Source organism: Rosa chinensis, chromosome 5, assembly GCF_002994745.2.
Source record: "Rosa chinensis cultivar Old Blush chromosome 5, RchiOBHm-V2, whole genome shotgun sequence".
Classification (NCBI taxonomy): domain Eukaryota; kingdom Viridiplantae; phylum Streptophyta; class Magnoliopsida; order Rosales; family Rosaceae; genus Rosa; species Rosa chinensis.
This window is the reverse complement of record NC_037092.1, coordinates 39,673,836-39,695,741: the sequence shown is the minus strand read 5'-3', so window position 1 is coordinate 39,695,741 and position 21,906 is coordinate 39,673,836. Positions and strand designations below refer to the sequence as shown.

General features: G+C 37.0%; 3 protein-coding genes across 6 annotated transcripts; 1 reads left to right on the top strand and 2 right to left on the bottom strand.

The window, feature by feature from the left end:
* Window positions 1-3,458: 3,458 nt before the first annotated feature.
* LOC112201502 (ABSCISIC ACID-INSENSITIVE 5-like protein 1) lies at window positions 3,459-7,225 on the bottom strand. Of its 3 annotated transcripts, none has more exons than XM_040507122.1 (5): window positions 7,145-7,225; window positions 4,887-5,860; window positions 3,855-3,926; window positions 3,729-3,758; window positions 3,459-3,648 (listed from the first exon to the last, which is right to left on the bottom strand). In XM_040507122.1, exons 2-5 carry the CDS (start codon window positions 5,814-5,816, stop codon window positions 3,568-3,570), a joined length of 1,113 nt encoding a protein of 370 aa, XP_040363056.1. In that variant the 5' UTR covers window positions 5,817-5,860; window positions 7,145-7,225; the 3' UTR covers window positions 3,459-3,567. The 3 variants fall into 3 exon arrangements, with proteins under 3 accessions (XP_040363056.1, XP_024198153.1, XP_024198154.1); XM_024342385.2 differs by lacking the exon at window positions 7,145-7,225 and adding an exon at window positions 5,980-6,101; XM_024342386.2 differs by lacking the exon at window positions 7,145-7,225 and having other exon boundaries at window positions 4,887-5,966.
* A 1,860-nt stretch (window positions 7,226-9,085) lies between these two features.
* On the bottom strand, window positions 9,086-11,845 carry LOC112201335 (ABSCISIC ACID-INSENSITIVE 5-like protein 1). Its single transcript, XM_040519457.1, has 5 exons — window positions 11,794-11,845; window positions 10,218-11,202; window positions 9,557-9,628; window positions 9,430-9,459; window positions 9,086-9,358 (listed from the first exon to the last, which is right to left on the bottom strand). The coding sequence occupies exons 2-5, from the start codon at window positions 11,139-11,141 to the stop codon at window positions 9,278-9,280; spliced, it is 1,107 nt and encodes a 368-aa protein (XP_040375391.1). The 5' UTR covers window positions 11,142-11,202; window positions 11,794-11,845; the 3' UTR covers window positions 9,086-9,277.
* A 4,081-nt stretch (window positions 11,846-15,926) lies between these two features.
* LOC112201973 (trigger factor) lies at window positions 15,927-20,254 on the top strand. 2 transcript variants are annotated; one of them, XM_024342900.2, is made up of 8 exons: window positions 15,927-16,119; window positions 16,223-16,314; window positions 16,619-16,662; window positions 16,775-16,863; window positions 17,118-17,226; window positions 18,467-18,480; window positions 19,047-19,148; window positions 19,823-20,254. In XM_024342900.2, the coding sequence occupies exons 1-8, from the start codon at window positions 16,063-16,065 to the stop codon at window positions 19,937-19,939; spliced, it is 624 nt and encodes a 207-aa protein (XP_024198668.1). In that variant the 5' UTR covers window positions 15,927-16,062; the 3' UTR covers window positions 19,940-20,254. The 2 variants fall into 2 exon arrangements, with proteins under 2 accessions (XP_024198668.1, XP_024198666.1); XM_024342898.2 differs by having other exon boundaries at window positions 16,220-16,314.
* Window positions 20,255-21,906: the final 1,652 nt, after the last annotated feature.

Below are 21,906 nucleotides of genomic sequence, written 5' to 3'. Positions count from 1 at the left end.
GAATGCTGCTGAGATAGCCTTGCGATCACCGGAAGCGGAGCCGCAAATAACAACGGGCGGAGGCCCGACCTAGGGTTTTCTGAAAAATTCTTAGTTATCATTTAGTGTTATATAGTTATAATTTAGTGTAATTATTTGGTATATATTCATATTATAACAATTTAACCAATTGAAACATGAAATAAAATTCAAGAAAAAAAAAACTGAGATGTTTATTGAAAGAAAAAGAAACTAAACAAAATAGACCCTGATTTGGGTTTTTTTTTTTTTTTTTTTTTTTGAGGGCAACGGAAGACTGATCCATTGATATTAAATCATACGACCTCACTCGGTCAAGTTTGAGAAGTTCGAATACCACTCATATTACAAATCAATGCTCAGGTAAAAACGACTAAAATCTAAAGCGGAAACTCAAAAAACTAAAATCCTAAAGGAACTGCAGAAACAAAAATACAAAATTTAAAAAATTTCCTACCCCTACACTGCCCTAAAATGGTACCAATGTCCTGAATATCTTGACGCCTAAGACCCTCTTGGTGTACATCGCAACATTCAACACATCCACAACAACATTCTAGGAACAGGCATAGGACTAAGAGCAGGACGGACCACCCCAAGAAGGCCCAAACCCAACCTGAGAGTGAGAGAATAGAGGAATTGGGCTACCTAGGCCCAATTCACTAGATTGCATCACTGCAACCCATGAAGGCAGAGGCCCAAAGACCTACTTAGAGTGAGAGAATAGAGGAATTGGGCTACCTAGGCCCAATTCACTAGACTGCATCTCTGCAGCCCATGAAGGCAGAGGCCCAAAAACCCACTGCCTAAACCCTACGTTTCCAACACCCCGCCGGCCGAATCTGGAACCTCCAAGAAGCCGTCCACCACCGCCTTGCCAATCCAGTGGCCTTCCTAAGCAGGAGGCCATGGCAACCATCCCACCGCCCACCAAACATGCTCGCTGCAATAGTCCGACCCTGCAAGCACGAACCAAAAGCCTTATCCGGCAACCCGAAGACTAATCTCTAGCAGACGTCTCCTACCGCGCTCCTCCTTTAGACCCAAGAGCGTGCCGCCTACCTCCTCCTCGTCAACCCTGAAGCCACCCCAGAACAAAAACCGGTCGCGCTTACAAACCCAAAGCAGAATATGAACCTTCGACTTTCTCTTCCGGCCAAACAACCTCCGCAAACACACGAAGGAGGTGAACCATGTCCTTCTACCACACGAAGGAGGTGAAACCACGTCCTTCTACCACTTGCAATGTTGGAGCGCCCTGCTACAGATGGGATCGGAGCGGCACCGCACTGCTATGCGAAACCTAGGTGGTTAAGGTTTTGCTCAGGAAAAATGGGAGCCCTAAAAAAAAATCAATTACAAAAAATCCTTGATTTGATGATTTGGTGAAAGAAAAATGATCTAAACTCCTATCTTCTTATGTTACCTTTCGCAAATACGCTGTAGCTATCTTTGGCAGGCCCAGACTTTCCTAGTGACGGTGTCCTAGTTTTTCGCAGATACACACATTCCTTAGTAATGGTGATTTCGGTGTGATATTAGATTTGAGAAAGAAGAGAAATGAAGGTTTGCAACTAAGAAAAAAAGAGAATTGATTGAGAATTTGAAATCTGTGAGTAAAAAAGTGAAAGATGACTTTGTTTTTCCACTACCCAACTTGTACCATCCAAATTAACGTATCCATTTTAGGAGGAGTATAAAGCGCTGTTCTCCTTCTTTTTTTTTTTTGGTAACTTGGAGGAGGCATCTAAATAAAGATGAAATTGGAAGTATGGTGAATAAATTTGATGAAGGTATGTAATAAACGGGAGGGGGTAGGAAAAATGTCTAATGAGCAAATTTAGGGTAGGATGGTAGTAGCCCTCCACCGTCCACCCCTCATTTTATTACCAAAGCACGCACCATATACTTGTAAACACATGCTTAGCGGATGGAACACTCACCCATCCACTTATTGCTACAGATTAAACATACAATTAATTTTAGGGAAAATGATCATTTACCTAATTTTGGGGTTAATTAACCCCACTTACCCAAACACTCTAAGAGATTGCCTACTTACCCAAACACTCTAAGAGATCATTTCCCTAAAACCTAGTTAAGTATTTTTTTTATTCCTTTTTATTTATTTTTGGGACAATTTTGCCCTATTCTTCTTTGTCACTTAGAGAGAGAAGTCATCGGAGACCTTGCCGGACTCCGATGACCAGTGGCCGGCCGTGGACTTCGGTGACCGGTCACCGGAATCCTGAATTAAGCTACCGGACTGGTGATCAGATTCCAGCGTATGATTTTATTACCCCCCAATAATACCCAGTAATCATATCATTGCCCCCCAATAAACATATTATTGCTTCCCAATAACAAGTTTATTGGAGATCAATAATGAAGATGTGTTTTCAATTTTGAAAGCTTTTGGAGGTTTATCCAAATAAATAATCTTATTATTGCCCCTCAATAATCCCCGATTATCTTACTATTGCCCCAACAAACATTTTACTGCCCTCAGTAATCTTATTATTACCTCCCAATAATCTTATTATTACCAACCAAATCATAATAAAAAAAACAATCACTACTGGCAAAATTTCCTTCCATTCTCAAAGTTTATAGTTTACCACAAAAAATAAAATTTGTTGTCACAGAGATCCAAAAACATATGTAAAAACGTAGAAGAAAACTTTTTGAGTCTAATATCTCTTAATTATCCATTGCCCAACATGCTTGTTTCTCATTTTTCTATTTCTCTCTCCTCTTTCATATTCTCATTATTGACACAAGTGCTTCACATCAAGGACGAATTCACAGATTGAAGGATGAAAGGATGAATTCAAAGATTGAAGAAGAAGAAGAAGAAGAAGAAGAAGAAGAAGAAGAAGAAGAGAGAGAGAGAGAGACAAAGATCCTGTGCACCCTGGGACCTGCATCCAGGTCGGTGCCGATGGTGGAGAAGCTTCGCCGGGCCGGAATGAATGTGGCCCGCTTCAACTTCTTCCATGGATCCCACAAGTACCATCAGGAGACCCTCACTAATCTCAGGGCTGCCATGGATTCCACCGAAATTCTCAGCGCCGCCCTCCACTAAAGGCGTGCCACCGTCAAGGGTCGATTGAGAGGGTATGAGTACAGGGTCGAGGTGATGTCGGTTCGGGGCACGGTGGCGATCTTCTCTTGATTCGCCGGAGGCCTGGGTCAAGCGCCGAAGGTCAGTGGGTGAGAGAGAGAGGCTGTCGGTGTCGAATACAGGAGAAGAGAGAGAGAGAGAGAGAGAGAGAGAGAGAGAGAGAGAGAGAGAGTGGCGCGATGGTTGTAATTTTATATTTGAGACTTGTCTAAAACAGTCTTTTTACTTAATATTGGATGAGTGGGCACACTAATCTTTTACTAAAGTAAGTGGGTTCGTGTTGACCCAAATTTGGGTATTTGATCAAGATCCCTTTTTACATAATCTTTTAATGACATATATGTCACATATACCATATATGTCATTTCCATAAACAACTACTTTCCTCACATTGCTTGCCATGCAGAATTACATTGCTCAGCACGTCAAGCGCTAACAGTCCTCCTCATTGTCCTCAACTTTGCTGCCAACCTTTGCGCTTTTGTGGATTGTTTCCTTCCCATCACCTGCCCAGATGTAGATGGCACAAAGTAATGTCATATGATGAAATCAAACATACGAAGCACATTCTATTTGAGTTACCTACCTCTTGTTTTCGCCTCTGTTCGATTCCCTCCTACTCCAAATACAGGTAAAAAATGTTTCATTAGTGCATTTCAATCCCCAATGGTGTTATGTTTTAAAGCAAGGAAGATAATTTCTTGTTTCGTACCACTGTTTGCTTCAGCTTTTCATTCTCGTCTTCAAGTTGATTCACCTCAGCTTCTAGTTCCACAGTGTATGCCTGTAAGTAACAAAATAGTATACATTATGAGGTGAGCTAAGTTGGATTCCATTCTAGAAATGCTATATGATGATTGATGCCTAATCTTCACATAAATTCCGATACTATTCACCCTTTTGGAACACCACACAATCAGAATTGGAACCATCCATTTTAAAGTTGTACCTTCAAATCACCCTTTTGTACAGACAAAGGGTCAGTTGTCTAAAAACACTATAACCTTTAGCTGTAGATCACTCTTGTTTAACAAAAGTTGTTATACAGTAAATAACAAGGTGTTGTCCTCCTTTTTCTTTTGTTATCAGGGGACTGCTAGCCACTGACCTCTTTTTCACTCTCTCCCTCTCCACAGAGCAGAAACATAGATCGATGCTAGGAGGGGTACTGGGCACACTGATAAATTGGATGAAATGCAATATGAAAGAACTTCCTAACCAGAAATGGATAGTGGATTATGAAAACAATTGCATTATAACAGATGAACAGAAAGTACAGACTTTGTTATTGGTTCATAAGTCAGAACAAAATTTAACAGAGTTTTAGAGATTTTATGAACTATAATGATGACTCTTTCTGTGTGTATAGGCAAAGGCCCTTCTTGGGCCTCATGGGCTCTGCCACTACCTTTTCCTTCCCATCCTGTAATGTGATCTCATGTTTAGAACAGTTTTGTTTTCATTTGTGAAGTCACCATTCCAGGCTCAATGTTGCAAAGAGATCAACCAAATTGGAACAGTTTACTATCATTGTGATCACTGTAGTGATTACATTGTGTTAGGCTATTAACTTTAATAGTTGGAAGACTACAAGATTTGTTGTGATTTGTCTCGGATGATCTTCGAAATGCAATGCAGAAAATGAATGGTTTGATCATGATCATATTGTGTACAAGTGTACTTAAATCACATCTAACAATAATGAATTATATCTTTAACCAAAAAAGTAAATTAGATAATATACCTGTTTCCTTGCACGAGACCGAGCTGCTGACTCTCGATTTTTGATCATCCTTCGTTGCCTCCGCTCCACTGCTACCTCCAGTGGACCATCAATCATCCTCTTCTTGTTCTTTGTCCCACTAGATTCTGGCAAACTGTGACGTTTCTCAGTTTCATTACTGGTACAAAAAGATGCATTTCCCACAATCATTTTATTCTGCCCAAAAATTGGATATCCAGCAATCGCATATCTATTTCCAGGCAGATTGTTTGGCACAGCATTTTGGGGATTCAAATGTCCTGAAGCAATCACATTATTCCCCATTTCAGAACTTGTACCCACATACATGCTACTGCTAGTTGCCATATTAGAATTGTTGGCGTCACCACCTTGTGGATGAATTGGGTCACTTCCCATTCGGTTCTGAGAAGGTGATTCTTGAACTACACCAGCTTTTACTAGGAAATCTTCCAGAGTTATTTCTCCAATGGTTGATTGGCTCTGGGGATGATCAAGATTACTCATGTAGTTAGGCAGGGGTGGTGGTCGAGTTTTGTCGATCTCTGACCATACCTCATCCACAGTTTTCTTGCAGAGTGGGGTAGGAATGGAGAATGATCCCTGCCGTGAAAGAGAGGCAGGCTTTGAAGTTGTGTCTTTCCCATTGGCAGGGTCATCCAGATCACCTTGGTTGGGTTGTTCTGAAGAAACTTGATTTTCATCAGCACTCCATATGTTGGCAAGGAATTCATCCATGTTCATGGACCCAAAACTCTTCCCACTCTTGCTTTGAATTTCATCAATAGTAAGTGAGAGTATCGAATTCTGTTTTGATGATTCCCCATTTTCGTGCTGTGTTGGTGGTGGTTGAGGTTTAGCATCATTACTATCATCATTGTGGTCATAACCAAGGCCTCCAGATTCATCAGAAGCTACCATTGTTATTAGCATAAAATGGAAGCAATCATGTTAAATAGTGACAGCTGAATCAACCCCTGCACAAGAAGGAAAAAAAGCGAGAGAAATAGTCAAAATAATGAGTTATGAATCTATGCATGCAGGGGAGTTTTTATTCAATCATGACCGACTTTTCTAATTAGATATGTGCATTTACCCCAATACGAGAAGCCTTCAACCAATTTATATGACAATTCTAGTAATAATCCTGATAAAATTTTTCCAGGATTTGGTTTCTTACTTCATCTACCAAAGGAGAAGAAATGGGAAAAAGAAAATTTCAATGCATAGAAGCGATTGATTTGGATAAGGAAAACGTGTACCCAATGAACAGTTATGTGTGTACTGAAGACTAGTGTCAACATTCATGTAAAATGCAGAGCCATGTGGAAAAGCAAGTATCTGCATGCAACACAAATGTCAATTACCAGTCTCTTTAGTCCACAGTATTCTAGAAAAACTAAGACTGTACTGCATTATTGAACAAATCCAACCAAGGCAAAAGAGAAAAAAAAGATGCCCATATCTCACTTTAATGGAGATAGTCATAGCCAAGGCCAACAGATTATCAGAAACTAATTAACACTATCAACACAAAATGGAAGGAATCATCCTAATCATGTTAACAATTCTTAAACTTTTAAGTTTTTTACACATAACTGAAAGCTGAATTAGCTAGCCCCTGTACTCAGTCACTCACCAAAAAGAGAGAAATAACCAAACTCATGAATTATGAGTCTCTGTCTCTGCATGCAGTGGAGTTCTCAAACAAAAGCAACTATTCTAATTAGAAATGTCCATCTACCTCGGGAGGAGCAGCTTTAACCATTAAAATGAGATCTCTAGAAATAACTCTGATAAAGTTCTTCCTGGATTTGATTTCTACTTCATAAAACAAAACAAAAAACAAAAAAAGAGAAAAAATAAAAAAGAGGGGGAAAACCAACTTCAATGCATGTGAAAGGATTGGATCGGAAAAACAGAAATCTGTAATTCATGAACAGTAAGTCTGTGGACTGAAGACTAGTGTTGAAATTCAAATAAAGTGTGTTGAAAAGTGAAAACAAAGAATCTGCATGCAAAACCAAGGCTCAAAACTGAGCAACAAAGCCAATTTACCACTTTCATTAATCCACAACAATCTAGACAAACCAAGACTCAAAACTGAGCAACAAAACCACATAATTAAGGACAAAGAAAACAAATATGCCCATATCACACAATAAGATCACATTATACTAAACAAATCAAATCCAGCAAAATTTTTGATGTAGAAAAGACTATATAAGAAGAAAAAGGAAACATGCAAGACTATCATATACCTGAAGTTGATCTGCTTCAATGGAGGCCAGAGAGTAGAGCAGAGGGCACCCTATAAAGGCAGCAAATTTGAGAGGGAGGAGACTGTAGAAATTGTAACTGCCATTGCCACTTTTAAAAATGTGGTTCTCATGCGGCCCCCACATTGTTGTTCAGTTTCTGGACACGTTTTGTGACACATGTCTATTTTCTTCTGTAGGAAAAAGCTAGAATGGTCCTCCATAAACTCCCAAGAGCAAAGCCCAGAAAAATGGCTCTAATGCTGGGAAAAATGAGGCATAGCTGATAACAGTGTTGCACTACCCCAGGTTAATATTAGTTTCTCAATTTCTGAACCTGTCCAAAACCGACTCCAATTTGTTTCAACCTGTTCTATAATCTATATAATGCACCAACATGCAGTGTAAGTTTCCTATCAAGCACCTGCCCATGTGAAGCAGCTATATATAGTACAGTGAACTACAATAGCCACTAAAAACAATTACATAATACTTGTGGAAACTAGTATTAACAAGCTACCCATATCAGGGTCAAGGAGCATCAAACAACCCTTTGGCCTAGTTGGGTTGTTTTACAATTTAAATTGTTGCAGGAATGCAACAAGATTGCCTCATTGCATTTGGTTACTACCTCTTCTTTTCTTTTGCTTTTTTGGGTACATACAAGCCAAAGGACCAAAATAGAATAAGCCAAGACATTACAAAAAGAAAATTTTCCAGCAATATCGCCAGCAAGAAGACTCTTCATTAGAGGAGGGCAGTCCAGTACACACGTACCAATCCCAATATCATGGCCTAAGGCAGCATATGGTTACTTGTTTGACACTAAAGTATCATAGATTGAATAACGTAACCTATCTATAATCACTATAATTAACTCTAACGCAAAATTTGGACATAAACCCTGTCAAATTTTAAATTTCTTACACTTCCAAATCTGGCCTCCTAAACTCTCAAACCCCTTTTGGCTCAGAAATTTCAAATTCTCACAGCCGGAAACAGCATAACCATTAACAATTAACTCCAACAAGTCCCGGTAGCAAAACGTACTTGAGACTTCAAACCAATCAAAAGAAAAAAAAAAAAACCTTAAATGGCCTGGCCCTAACTAAATTTAGCAGAGAAAAACCTAGGATTTTTAAATGAATTGATCAGGAGAAACTCAACTGAAGTCACATGGATTTGAAAGCACCTGAGATTCAAGCAAGTCAAGCTCATGAGATCAAACCCGCCGTACATGATAAAAGCGGGAGGGTTGAAGTGAAGCTGTATATAAACTTTCTTCTTTTTCTGTTTTTTCCGAACTGCACATTGTAGTCCTCTACAGAACATACGCACACGTACAAGGCTTGTTTCCATTTATACCCGGTGTGTTTTTTTACAGACCAAAAAGAAAAAGACCAGATGCTTTTTGTATTTGCGGTGTGCACACTAAAAAATTTTCACCTGTAAATTTTATACCATTGCCTTGATTTAGCTGTTTTTGAATTTATTTCCTTACTCTGGCTCATTTTACAAGCACAAAAAATCACATAAAATAGACTTTCCTTGTCGGACTAGGAAAACATAGTCAATCACCATTTCATCTAGATCTAGGGGTGGAATTGCTTTAACACCAATGGTGCATGCACGGACCAAAACCAATTCCGACCAAAAGAGCTGAGTGATATAGTTTTGGAGATCGAGATCTGGACCAACATTGGTAAATCGATGAATTGGTTTACGAGATCGATCACAATGAAAAGCAGAAGAAAGGGAGATAGCTTTTATCGAGGATTCCTTTTCTTTTGGGCGGCTTGTGGATATCTTCTTGGCAAAAAGAGAGTTGCATAAGAAAGAAAATGGCAGTGTAATACAATACAACTCATTTGAGTATTTTTTTTTGGCACAATAGCTCATTATTTGACTGCTACTACAGCACCACCACTTATTCAGCTTAGGAAAAAAGGAAAGAAAAAAAAACCCCAACTTATTTTTACACCCATGATTCACTGATGGAACATTTATCCATCCACTTATTGCTACACAGAAGTTGGACAATTAATTTACATATGCTTCTGAAAACATATAGGTTATAATGTCATTTACATACACAAGTATCTTCCTCACATTGCATGAATTACATTCATCGCCATCTCAAGCGCTTACAGACCTCCTTATTGTCTTCAACTTTGCTGCCATCTTTTGTGCTTTTGTCGTCCGTTTCCTTCTCATGACCTGCTCACAGGCAAAACACATTTATGAATAATTAACATACAGCATATCTTTCTTAATTTGAAGTTACTTACCTCTTGTTTTCGCCTCTGTTCGATTTCGGCCTATTCCAAATAAAGGTAAAAAAATGTTTCATTAGTGCACTTTGATCACCAATTGTGTATTTTCCAAAGCAAGGAAAGAGATTTTCTTGTTTAGTACCAAGCATTGCTTTAGCTTTATATTCTCATCTTGAAGTTGATTCAGCTCAGCTTCTAGCTCCACAGTATATGCCTGTGAGTTGTAGAATAAGGAGAGACAATGTCAAATTCCATTCAATAAAACACTGCATCAATTATGTGTTTGACCAATAAGGTTTGGAAGTTAAATGAATGCTCTTAGTTTCATACTGTATCACCCTTTTGGAACTGGCACACAATGCTAAAACAATTCATTGCCTACGTCCTGCCTTCAAATACTATCCTAACAGAAAATCTAGCTAATCTGAGATTGATTTTAACTGTGATCAAACAAATGGAATATATTTGTTTGATTTTTTGCAAGAAAGATTATGAAAGGGGCCAGGGGCTTTAAAAGGATGGTTCAGAACTTCAGAATTATTGTGTGGCCAAAATGAGGGGATAGTTTTGTACTTCGTTTTATAGAAAAGTAATTGATTAGCTCTAGAGCACTTTTGTTTTACAATATTGACATAAAATCAACTAAGATGTTGTCAAAGAATGTTAGTTAATTAATTGAAACATTATGCAATGAGTAATGATATATAAAATAATGGTTTTGAGAATGAGATTGCCTTGCAAATAAGTATATAATCGCATGAGATTAAATGCTATAATTGAAAATGGAATGTTGGATAATATACCTGTTTCCTTGCACGAGACCGAGCTGCTGACTCTCGATTCTTGATCATCCTGCGTTGCCTCCGCTCCACTAGTACCTCTGGTGGACCATCGATTATCCTCTTCTTATTGTTTGTCCCACTAGATTCTGGCAAACTATGACATTTCTCAATTGCAGTACTAGTACCTCCACAAGATGTTTCTCCCAGCCCCATTTTTCTCTCTCCAAACATTGGATATGGAGCAGTTGCATATCCATTCCCGGACAAATTATTTGGAACAAAACCTTGAGGATTAAAAAACCCTGAACCAATCAAATTATTTCCCATTCCAAAACTTGTATCCCCATATGTGCTGCTGCTAGTTGCCACGTTACAATTGTTAGTGTTACCACCGTGTGGTTGAATTGTAGTACTTTCCATTCCGTTCTGAGGTCTTTCTTGAACTATTCCAGCTTTTACCAGGAAATCTTCCAGAGTTATTTCTCCGATTGTTGGTTGGCGCTGGGGAGGTCCAGGATTAATATTCATGTTGTTAGGAGGGGGTGGTGGTTGAGTTTTGTCGATCTCTGACCATACCTCATCCACAGTTTTCTTGCAAAGTGGGGTAGGAATGGAGAATGATCCCTGACGAGAAAGAGATCCCGTCTTTGAAGTTGTGTCTTTCCCATCATTGGAAGGGTCCTCATGATCACCTTGGTTAGGTTGTTCTTCACAAACTTGATTTTCATCAACACTCCATATGTTGGCAAGGAACTCATCCATGTTCATGGACCCAAAACTCTTCCCACTCTTGCTTTGAATTTCATCAAGAGTAAGTGAGAATATCGAATTCTGTTTTGATGATTCCCCATTTTCATGCTGAGATGGTGGTGGTTGAGGTTTAGCATCATTACCATCACTATTTTGGTCACAGCCAAGGCCTCCAGATTCATCAGAAATCACCATTTTGATTAGCACAAAATGGAAGCAACCATGGTATACATATAGTGAAAGATGAATTATACCCCTGCATTTACATAAAAAGAGATAGAGAAATAATCAACCTGATTAATGAATTACGAGTCTCTGCATGCAGTAAAATTTTCAATCATAACAAACTTTTCCAACTCCTTATCCGCATTTACCTCAATAAGAGCAGCCCTCAAACCTTATTATATGACATTTTTCTAGCAATAACCCTGATAAATTTCTTTCACGATTTGATTTCTTACTTCGTCTAACAAAAAGAAAAACCAGAAGAAAAATTTAGGGGAAAAAAAATAAACAACTAAAACCAATTCCAATGCATGCAAAGGGATTGGATTTTCAAGTAAAGTGCATTGAGAGCTGCAAAACCAAGAATCTGCATGCAACACAAATGTCACTTACCGCTCTTACCAGCCCCCAGTATTGCAGAAAAACCAAGGCTCTACACTGAACTACAATTTCGTCGAAGAAGAAGATCGACATATATGGCCGTCTTTCTCACACAGTATATAAAATCAAATGCTACTATACAATATTAGCTATCTACCTAAAGAAAACACAAAAATCTGAGATAGAAGCCAGTACTGAAAACAGAAAGAAAAGAAAAGAAGCATGCAAGATATATAATTACCTGCAGATCTAGAGAGTGATATGCTTCAATGGAGAGCACAGGCCATTTCCTTGACAGATTTGATGGGAGGAGTCTATATGTTTTTAGAGACTAGAGACTGTAACTGCCATTGGCACTTTTATAAAATGGCCCCCACGCAAAATATTGTTGTTCAGTTTCTGGACACGTCTGGTGACACTTGCATGCTTGCTAGTTTCTTCTGTAGAAAAAGGTCAAATTGAAGTGCTGCATTCATCATGTCACCGGCTTCTTGGTGATTGACTGATTGCATCACATTACCAACCGGTTCTCTTTGAAGGGAAAATAATAATAATAATAATAATAATAATAAAAAAGTAGAAAACTAAGATTTAGAAATGGAAATGAGTAAATGCTTTTAAACGTTTTTCTATTTTCCTATATTTTAAATGCTTTTAGAAGTGTGTATTTCATTCTCATTAGACCCCTTTATATAGGAGTTATGTTTACATCATAAGGACATAACTAATGAATATTTACAGTGGACAACCACATTTATATAATATTTATAACACTCCCCTTTGGATGTCCACCACTAAATGATATGGTGTTGGACGCGCTTAATGTTGCCTCGTCAAAAACCTTGCCAGGTAACAAAAACCCAGTGGGACAAAAATAACCCTGGTCGAAGGAGAAAAAAGAGTACAACGCGCATATGTCCTATGTAGCATAATTTTGAATGCTCCCCCTGATGAGAATCTCCCCTTGATTGTTGCAAGCTTTAATCATGTATGTAATAAAATACATGCACCATGTACATTGGATATGGTGTGTCGATCACATAGGTGAGACCATGTGTGCTTTGCATAAAGGGGACTCATCATGAATTGCAATTCCTGCAAAAGTTAGGGCATTACCAATAAAACTATGATGTTCTTAATGAATCTTACCTGACATGATAAGAGTAGAACCATTTTCATTTGCTCAAATTATAGATAAAAATATTAGTTAAAGAATAACAATATAAATGAACAACAATTGACACATTTACCTTTATCCGAGCATTGAAATTTAAGTATGACATACTTAGCTATAAATATCAATTTGTGTAATTGATAATTTCATATAGGCTCAATATGAGCTCTAGATAAATTCATAACTTCGCGAAAGTTAGAATATGTTGCATCATTATGAGTATGATTCGAATTTGATTTCTTAGTCTTGTCATAGTACTCATTGAGGCAATAAGTCACTTTGACCATAATTGAATGAGTATGTATGAGCTTTAGACTTTTGATTCCATGAGTGAGCTTTAAGCTCATTCATTCATGGACTTGCCTTTGGCAATATGAATCGGTCAAGGATTTGATTAAGCAATATGCTTATAATGACACATAGGATTTGGGGATTCGCTTTTAGCAATTTTCCTTTAAGATCTTCATATTAGCCAAAACAACATGCCATAAGTCTCTCGTCAATATAACACTGTACTATATAGAAAAGTTGTTGCTTGGAGAAGAATGATAAGCCCATGTCTCTATGAAGACACTTGTGTCATAGTGATTTTAATTCACTGGAATAACACCCTCTTGTATTTTAGGGGTTATAAAGTCAAATATATCATCACGATTACAATATTCAAATTCATTGGAATTGCCTATTTCCAATTTGGCCAATAGTATAATTTATCGACACAATGAAACGTGGTGGTATGCAACCCTTGATGATATTTAGTAGCTACAACAGATGAGATATCATCAATGATCATCAATTAGAGATCTATCACACATTCAAAGTATATGCATGCATTAGCTATATATAATAAGGTTATTCATATTAGGTACCCATGCCTCTTTTAGCATTTGTTGTCTCTTAAGGACAAATTAATTCAAGAATGTGGATCATTGTATAACCTCATGAAGAGTGTTATAGGGCTTGTATAATCTTCCCTTATAGGGAGCTTGAAACATTGGACTTGGTGGCTATATTTCACATAAATTCACACCGTTACAATAGCTTTTCCTCCCCCTAATGGCGGGAAGATTATCTAGTTTGACCATTCGCAAAATATTCGTGCAAAAAATTGGATTTATGATATCCACTGGGGATAGCAAGCCCAAACCAAATTTTAGGTCAAAAAGATAACGAATTGAGATTTTTTCTAATTAAAATGAGACATAGTGGATAGATATTACACACCAATGCATGTCGTTTTTCATAAACGATATTGCTCCCCCTAATGGCTGGAGGATTGTCCCATTAAAGTGACAACTGGTAAATATGCGATAAATTATAATTTCAGTGTTAGGATGGTTTGCAACTGTTGTTGTATTATACAACAATGTAGAGTATGTATATAAATGAGTCTACATGACATAGTAATGACACATTAGTCACGCCAAAATAAATTTATTTGGCTCAATGAAAATTTTAGTTCATGATACAGTATACAGTAGTATACTTATAGTTGATTAATACAACTTAATTTAGGTGAAAATTTCATCACCAAATATATGCAATGATATTCCACATAGGTAATATAATACGAGCTCAGTTGGAGCCGGCCATCAATCAAGATCTGCAGCTCTTGAGATGATTGCTACCTTAGCTTTTTTAAGCATCAATTGTGAAAAACTATCAACAATTGCAATGGATCATGTCCATAGTTGCATTATATGCATGCAAGACAACTATGTTTGTCATTATATTTATCATGAACATTCATGATCTGTACAAATTGAATTTATTAATGAACACGTTGTTCATATTATTGTTTGACACTGAAAACAAATGTCAAAATTATATACTCAAATTTGAGTCTGGGACAGTTGTCCATATGGGTATAAGCATATACTCCAATAATAATAGATTTAGGGACCATAGCCCTCATACTCAAAACATTTGATTTGAGTCTTCACAATTAGAAGCATGTTCTAAAAGTGGAGTGAACAGAGGTTCACATGTACTCATAAAGAGAAGGGACAAAGGTCCTGACATAATTGGAGATCAAGAAATAAGAGGTTTCGATCTATTTGATTGTATAACAATTAGTGGAGGAATTTTAAGTCCTCATATAATTGAATCAAGAAACATGTAGTTTCGATCTTATTAGAAATTGACAACTTTATGTCCAATTATCAAATAATATAATAATAAGAAATCAAAATGAAGTCGTCGAACTTATGAAAATGCATACCTCGATTCAATTGGAAACATAATTAACATTGTTGATACCAATATGTGAGTACCATATGCCAAAAATAGAGGGTTACTCATTTAGAGTCAATAATTGATACATGCATTAATATAACATTAGAACAAAATAATCAATAAAACTGTTGTAGTCTAATTGGTTAAATAATTCTTGCCAGAAATTTTAAGAGAATCAAAGTCCAATTTTGTTAGATGCGTCATCTTTCTACAAAGAGAAAAGATGAGATATATCAGGATCCATAATTATTAGAACAGTATGTTCTATGAAAAATTCATATACGAAACAAAGGTTTCGAAGAGTTCATAAATATGAACAATGGATCCCATATGGAACACACGAGAAAAACATTCGTGTGATGTCTATAAAACCATAGGTTCTAAGACTACTTGGTCAGAGGACTCGAGATCGATCAGTCTGCTCTGAGATCCCGCCACCATTCTCCAACCCTGGACCAAACCGCTGCCACAGAACAACGCTGCTAGCCCGAATCACCATCCTCTCCCCCGCCGGAACGCAGCGGCAGCAACGCCGGCGACCACGTGTTGTTTTGAAATATTAAAATTAAAAAATAGAGAGATATGATTGATGGGGCCTACCACGTGGTTGATACGTTTTCCCTACTAAAAATTTCTCTGATGTAACACATGGGATTTGAAAGGGCTCATACGAGTTGATACGACATTGGCGTGTTTGATCCAGAGGAGGTTTATTTGATTCAAAGACTTTTTTCCTAAAGGTCTATTGGGCTCGAAAACTCAAAAATTTTTGTTTCGAGTTTAATTCGGTCTTAAACTATAAATAACATGATTTGGGTCCAGTCCGAAAAGTTCGGAATTGATTTCAGACTTAGCAAATTGACATACAGACCCGACTCATGCCTAACCTTATTGTTTACCGTTAATAATAATAATAATAATAATAATAAATAGGGGCCTAATAAATAAATAAATAAATAAAACCATTTATTTTTTAATTGGCGCCGGAAAGATTTCAATACCGCTCCGTATATGGCCGGATAAGATTCTCCTATTTCTGAAGAACCTTGCATACCAGTTTCCCTTTCAATTACAGCCGCCGCGGCCACCACCACCGCCACCATGGCCACACTGACGACGACAGTTTCTTCACAGTTCCCCTCCCTTCAATTACCCAAGGTAGTCCCCATTACAGCTGAAACCTGCATCTTTTATTTTCTCTAGTCATTTCCATTGTTCCGGTGTGTAATTCCGATGACTTATTTGGTATTTCCTGCAGCAGTTTTCTGTAAGAAGCTACTGCACTTACGTCCTTGCTTGTCAAAATGCTACAAGACTAGGGTTCTCTACCACACCCCATCATCTGTTTACTGGGTAAACCTTTCTCCATTTCATTCTTACCTTGTTCAATTCATAGCTTCCTGCTTTGTGTATTGAGTCCACAGTTGGATTGCATCACTATGACAGTAATACTAAATTGGGTTGAGATTATTTTTCTGCTGTACAGTGCATGAAGTAGATATAAGCATTGGGAACTGTGATTTTTAAGAGTGAACTACTTGTTGTAAATGTTATTGTCGTCTCCGAGACTTTGGTCTCTTTACTGGTTTTGATTACCAGGTAGAATTGTTTATCTTGCAATATTTGATTTTCATTAATTTTCGATTTTATTTTACAGGAGAAGTCTCAAGTATCTTCCTGCTATCTGTGCTGTATTGTCAGGTATAGTTGGTTTGGTATTTTCTGCCTCGTTTCTTACAAAATTTGTGGTTTTAGATTTCTGCTTACTGCAATCTGCGAGTACTTTTGTCAACTGTGGTTTTCTTCAATTTAGGCACAGAAGACATTGGAGTATCCTCTACTCAATCTGAAGACTTGTCTATTACCTCTACTACTTCAGGTACCAATGCTGGAGAATTTAAGGTATGATGACAGGTTTTAGTTCTATGTGGAAGCTTCTATGTATAGTGGGAGGTCACTAATATATATTCCTATGTGGCACTGGGGAAATGAAAAGTGCTACGATTATACAAAATATGTGATGTTCCATGCTGTGATCAGGATGACACCTCTGTTTGTTTTAGCTACATGATAAACAGATTTTTAATCTAGACGGTCATAACTTCTGTAGATGCTTATTGATTTAGATCACATAACATTCACACATTTACAATCAGATAAGCGTAGAGGTATCTGGGGCCAAAACTCAAGCAATATTCGATGACGTTTTTGACAAAATGGTTGCTGCAGCCCAGCCAATACCTGGATTTCGAAGAGTGAAAGGAGGTAGGCTTTTAAGTTATTGGAACCCTTGCGTGTTCAGATTGTATAACCACTTATGGTCATCTTCATTCTTCACAAGTCTTCATTGTCAATAACTGGCCTTTATCAGATTATAAACTTATCTATGTGTTTGTTGGCTTATGTAGACAATATTGCTGCATAAATTAAAGAAAAGCTGTATAAAAATATACACCTACTTCAAAGTTTGAGTCTAAAAACTTTTGAGTGCATGTTGTGTTGCAATATATATCAATAGACATAAGGATATTGGACCTGTTTTCTCTCTGTAATCATATCATAGTGTCGCTTTCCCATGATTATTATTATTTCTCTTAATGTATGCTGGTTGTTTCAGTTTTGTGTCAGTTGGGCAGTCATGTAATTGGTCTTCTACTTATCAATGAGAAAAAAAATTTGTCGATAATTATATTTTATGGATATCAATCTATACAGAGACTCCAATTTCTTCCACCATGTAACTCATTCCATTCATTTCTTACTCAACTTTTACCAAAATATAAAAGTTTATATTTCTGTGCACTATGCATGTATTCCTTCTTTTACCAGTAAGAAATTGATTTAGGTTATATATGAAAATTGGGATATGTATGTGTGGATATGTGTGTGTTAATAAAAAGAACTGGTTTAGAACACCTAGAACGTTATGTTTTCTTGTGTTTCAAGTTTTGAAAGGGTGTTAGGGAATGTGTTGTGAGCTGGGGCATTCCAGCCAAGTATGTGAACTTATTGTGTGAAAGAGACAGATTCTTTTGGGGGAGAAAGAAGGGGTTGGTTTGATATCTTGTGGGATAGAGTCCACACATGGGCATCTATATGGGCTTCGATTTCTCTGTTCTTTAGAAATCACTCTTCTTTTTTTTTCTTCTCTATTCACTTAGATTGTAATGAGCAATTTGTTAATTCTGTGGTTCTTGTGCTTGGTGTTTCTTTCTTCTTTCATTGATGTTTGTATCGGTATGTGAGTTGAGGTCTGATCCACTTCTTTGTAATTTTTTTCTTTCGGAGGAAAGCTACTTGGCTTTTCCTCTTTGATGCTTTAGCACAGCTAATTTTAACAATCAAATGAATTTTTGAGACTTGTATGAAGAAGGGCTGTTGCAGCTCTTTTGGTTGTGTAATATTCTTGTATATCATCTTCCTCTTTTCAGACAACTCTAACTTCCTCTTTTTCTTTATCTCTTCCACTGTATTTGTTGCTGATGACCTAAATCTGGACTACCAGGGAAAACACCGAATGTAAGTTATCGGCTCCAAGTATCTAAATGGAAATTGTTTGAACTGTTAAAGATTCATTATACTGGCATTGACATTTATTTGTTAGTTGCAACTCTCACTGGCCACACATGATTCTTACACCTCTTAGCTAAAAGAGCTGGGCACAGCCACTTCCTTGAGTTTTGGATATATAATTATATTTTCGTTTCAATCTCTTTATCTTGTCCTGAATCCATGTTTTCAGGGTTCTAGTAGCAGCACTCCTGCCTGCTGGGTGGAGTTATGACACTGATCTTGCTTATTGCATACACATGCAAAGAGTTGTTTTTTTATTCTGTCAATGCCAATTAGTAAATTGTGTCCGACCTTCTCCATCTCAGCCATGCTTTTCTGTTTTAAAAGATTTGAACTCTGCAACTGTAAACAGAAGAGTTTTCTCCCCTTGTGCTGGGATACTACCGCTGAGTTATAAAAATCTACATTTTATATGGACAGTTGGACACCCGCACCGCACCCATACGGAGTCATATATTCTGCCAATTGAGAATGCAAATGCATTTTTAATTCCCATTTGTTTTGTCTAGCAGATACCTAGAGATGTTTTGGTCGAAGTCCTTGGACCGTCGAAAGTATATAAGCAAGTAATCAAGAAAGTGATCAACTCTACAGTAGCTGAATATGTAGAGAAGGTAGTTGTTGGTATTCTAATCGATATTCTTTTTCCTTGTATACGCTTCGTATGGAAAATGCTTGCATGTTGCTTTTTTAGTATAACTGTGACTAAGCACACTTGTTTCAAATGCATTAAACTGCTTTTCCAAATTAGGTGATTGAAATTTTACTAGACTGTTCGTTGCATCAAAGTTCTATTACTACTGGCCTAAAAAGAAACTGATCAGTTTTCATTTGAAATAACAGAGCTATAGTTTTGACACTTTTATATCGTTCACTCAAAAAGGTGAAACCCACAGAAAAACGTTAATTGTGATTGTAATCTAATGTGGTGGCAGGACTACTTTTAACTTGCATTTGAGTTTTATGGAATTTTATGTTTCATTTAATGAAATGATTGGATCATGGACCTATAAAGGATTAAAAGAAAGACCACATACATCCTCTTAGAAATTTGAATGAAGCTAGTTATGACTCGAACACAAAGGAATATGAAAAGATACACAGGATTGCCTCTCCTTTTAATCTATATAAATTGAAAGTATTTCTTGACTCTTGTCCCCTTAAGACTGATGAGACTATTTTCTGGAATGGCATTCATGTTCATTTCTCACTATTCTCTTTCCAAATGAAATGAATCTGGATAAGTCCTGAGTTTGTATTGTTCTTTCCCACCTTTTGATTGCTGCAGGAGTGTTTAAAAGTCAGCAAGGACTTGAGAGTGGAGCAAAGCTTTGAAGATCTTGAAGCCTCTTTTGAACCCGGCGAAGAATTCAGCTTTGATGCTGTAGTTCAACTTCTAAAATGAATGAAACATGCTTAGTTTCCATTTCTGTTATATTTAGAGCAGAAGCGAGGAAGGCAGAAGCTTCACCCATTGTAGTCGACCCAGAAAAAAGTAGCATAAGTTCATTTCTCACAGAAAATTATTACTTAACGTTGTATACCCTGGTAATGGGTAGATTGGGTTCAAACCTTATTCTAGAGAACTTTTACGTTTGTGTTATTAAACGTAGGCGTGGTAATGTAGTTGTTATTATGTATTTTCCTAATTTTAGTTTTTATATGTTCCATATACTAAATTACCCTAAACACGTTGGAGCTCCGGGACCTCCGTTGAGAATTCTTCCATGTTCTTCAATAGAGAAAGTTGTTCTTGCCGCATCCAAGACATCTTTATCTAAGATGTCGTCCAGTTCCTCATAAATGATGTTAGGAACTTAGGATCAGCTGGCTCGTTCTAGAGTCCGAAAATAAAAGAGACAACATATTGTTTCGGTGACAGTATAAGAAAGTATGTGATATAAACCTAGTTGAGGTTTTCAAGTGTAATGATAATGATGTCAGGCCATAATTATGTTCACTTATTCAGTGAATTCCATGCTCACTTGTGCTCAGATTGTAAGTAGATACGGACTTGTACAAACTTGTCCTCCCTCTTTATTTTTTATTTTTAGGTGAACACAATTGGCATTCGAGAAGCCCCGCTAGTCTGAAATACTAAAAGCAAGAAAGAAGCCGCGAATCGACGACCGCATTGGAACCAAAAGGTAATGCATTCCCATTTCACTGAAAGATTTTACTTTTCTAAATATCTGAATCAGATAATTCCTGTTCTAACTTGTATTGCAAACACACTACTATTTGCCTGAGATTTTCAATTTTCTTGAGATGCTTATGGGCTATGTGGGCTATGATAGGCCAAAACTTATGTTCTCTTGAGATGCTTCTATCATATCTGGCCAATGTATACAGAGAACGTAGATGTGTAGTTGATTTGTTAGCAAGTGCAGAACATGGTTGTGGACATGGATGCTAGTTTCTGGGCAAAAAAAATAAAAAATCTGGCCAATGAATCAAGAACATAATCAATGTCATTATGATTATTAATCCTAATGACATTCTGATGACAAATTTATGTTTGGCACTTTTGAACATTTATTATTCCAACCGGCAAAGTTAATTATTCTGAGTCTAGAAAACACTAATTTTGTGTCTATGTACCCGCAGATGTGAAAATTTAAGAGCAAATTTTTAAAATGACTAAAGCTATTTACGTACGTTTGTTTTTATTTTTTCCCCTTAGCTAATGGCACATTCTATCTGCACGCAATGGTTAATTTGGATGAGATTTTATTGTAATTAAGAAGAAATAATACAATGGAGCTTGAAGGTCATCAATCACCTTATACTGGCTCTGGCATCCAATGATTTTCTGCTCAAATGACTATCCGAAATGGTTTCAGTACAAAAGTAGGGTGGACAGTAGCTTGTAGCTTTTCAGGTCTGGCATTCTGAACCAAATCAGATTTGTGACTAGTAATTTATATATTTTGTAGAAATCTTGGAATTGATACATTTATGTTGAGTTGTTGACTCTCATGTACTATATATGAGTAAGTTTTCCATCATGGGTCCGTCATGGAGACGAGTAAAATGTTTGAGATTTTTACATTAGTTTTCCTGTTGCATCTGAAACAAGAAACTAAGTATCTTAATTAGTTGAAGTGCTGTGCACTCAGCTTCTTAGTTTTCCATTTCAATGCTTCCCTTTTTACATGTGTAAATCAGAATGAAATTAGTGCATAATATAATCATTCTCCTGCCTCATAATTAGGCCACAATTTCATATTGTTAACTTTATTTATGAGTGGCATGTAGAACCTGTCTCTTTAACATAAGCTTATTATTTTAATTACTCCATTGCATCTTCTGTATGTTTCCTATCTTATTACTTATGTTGATATTGTTTTCTAATGTTCCCTTTAATGAAAT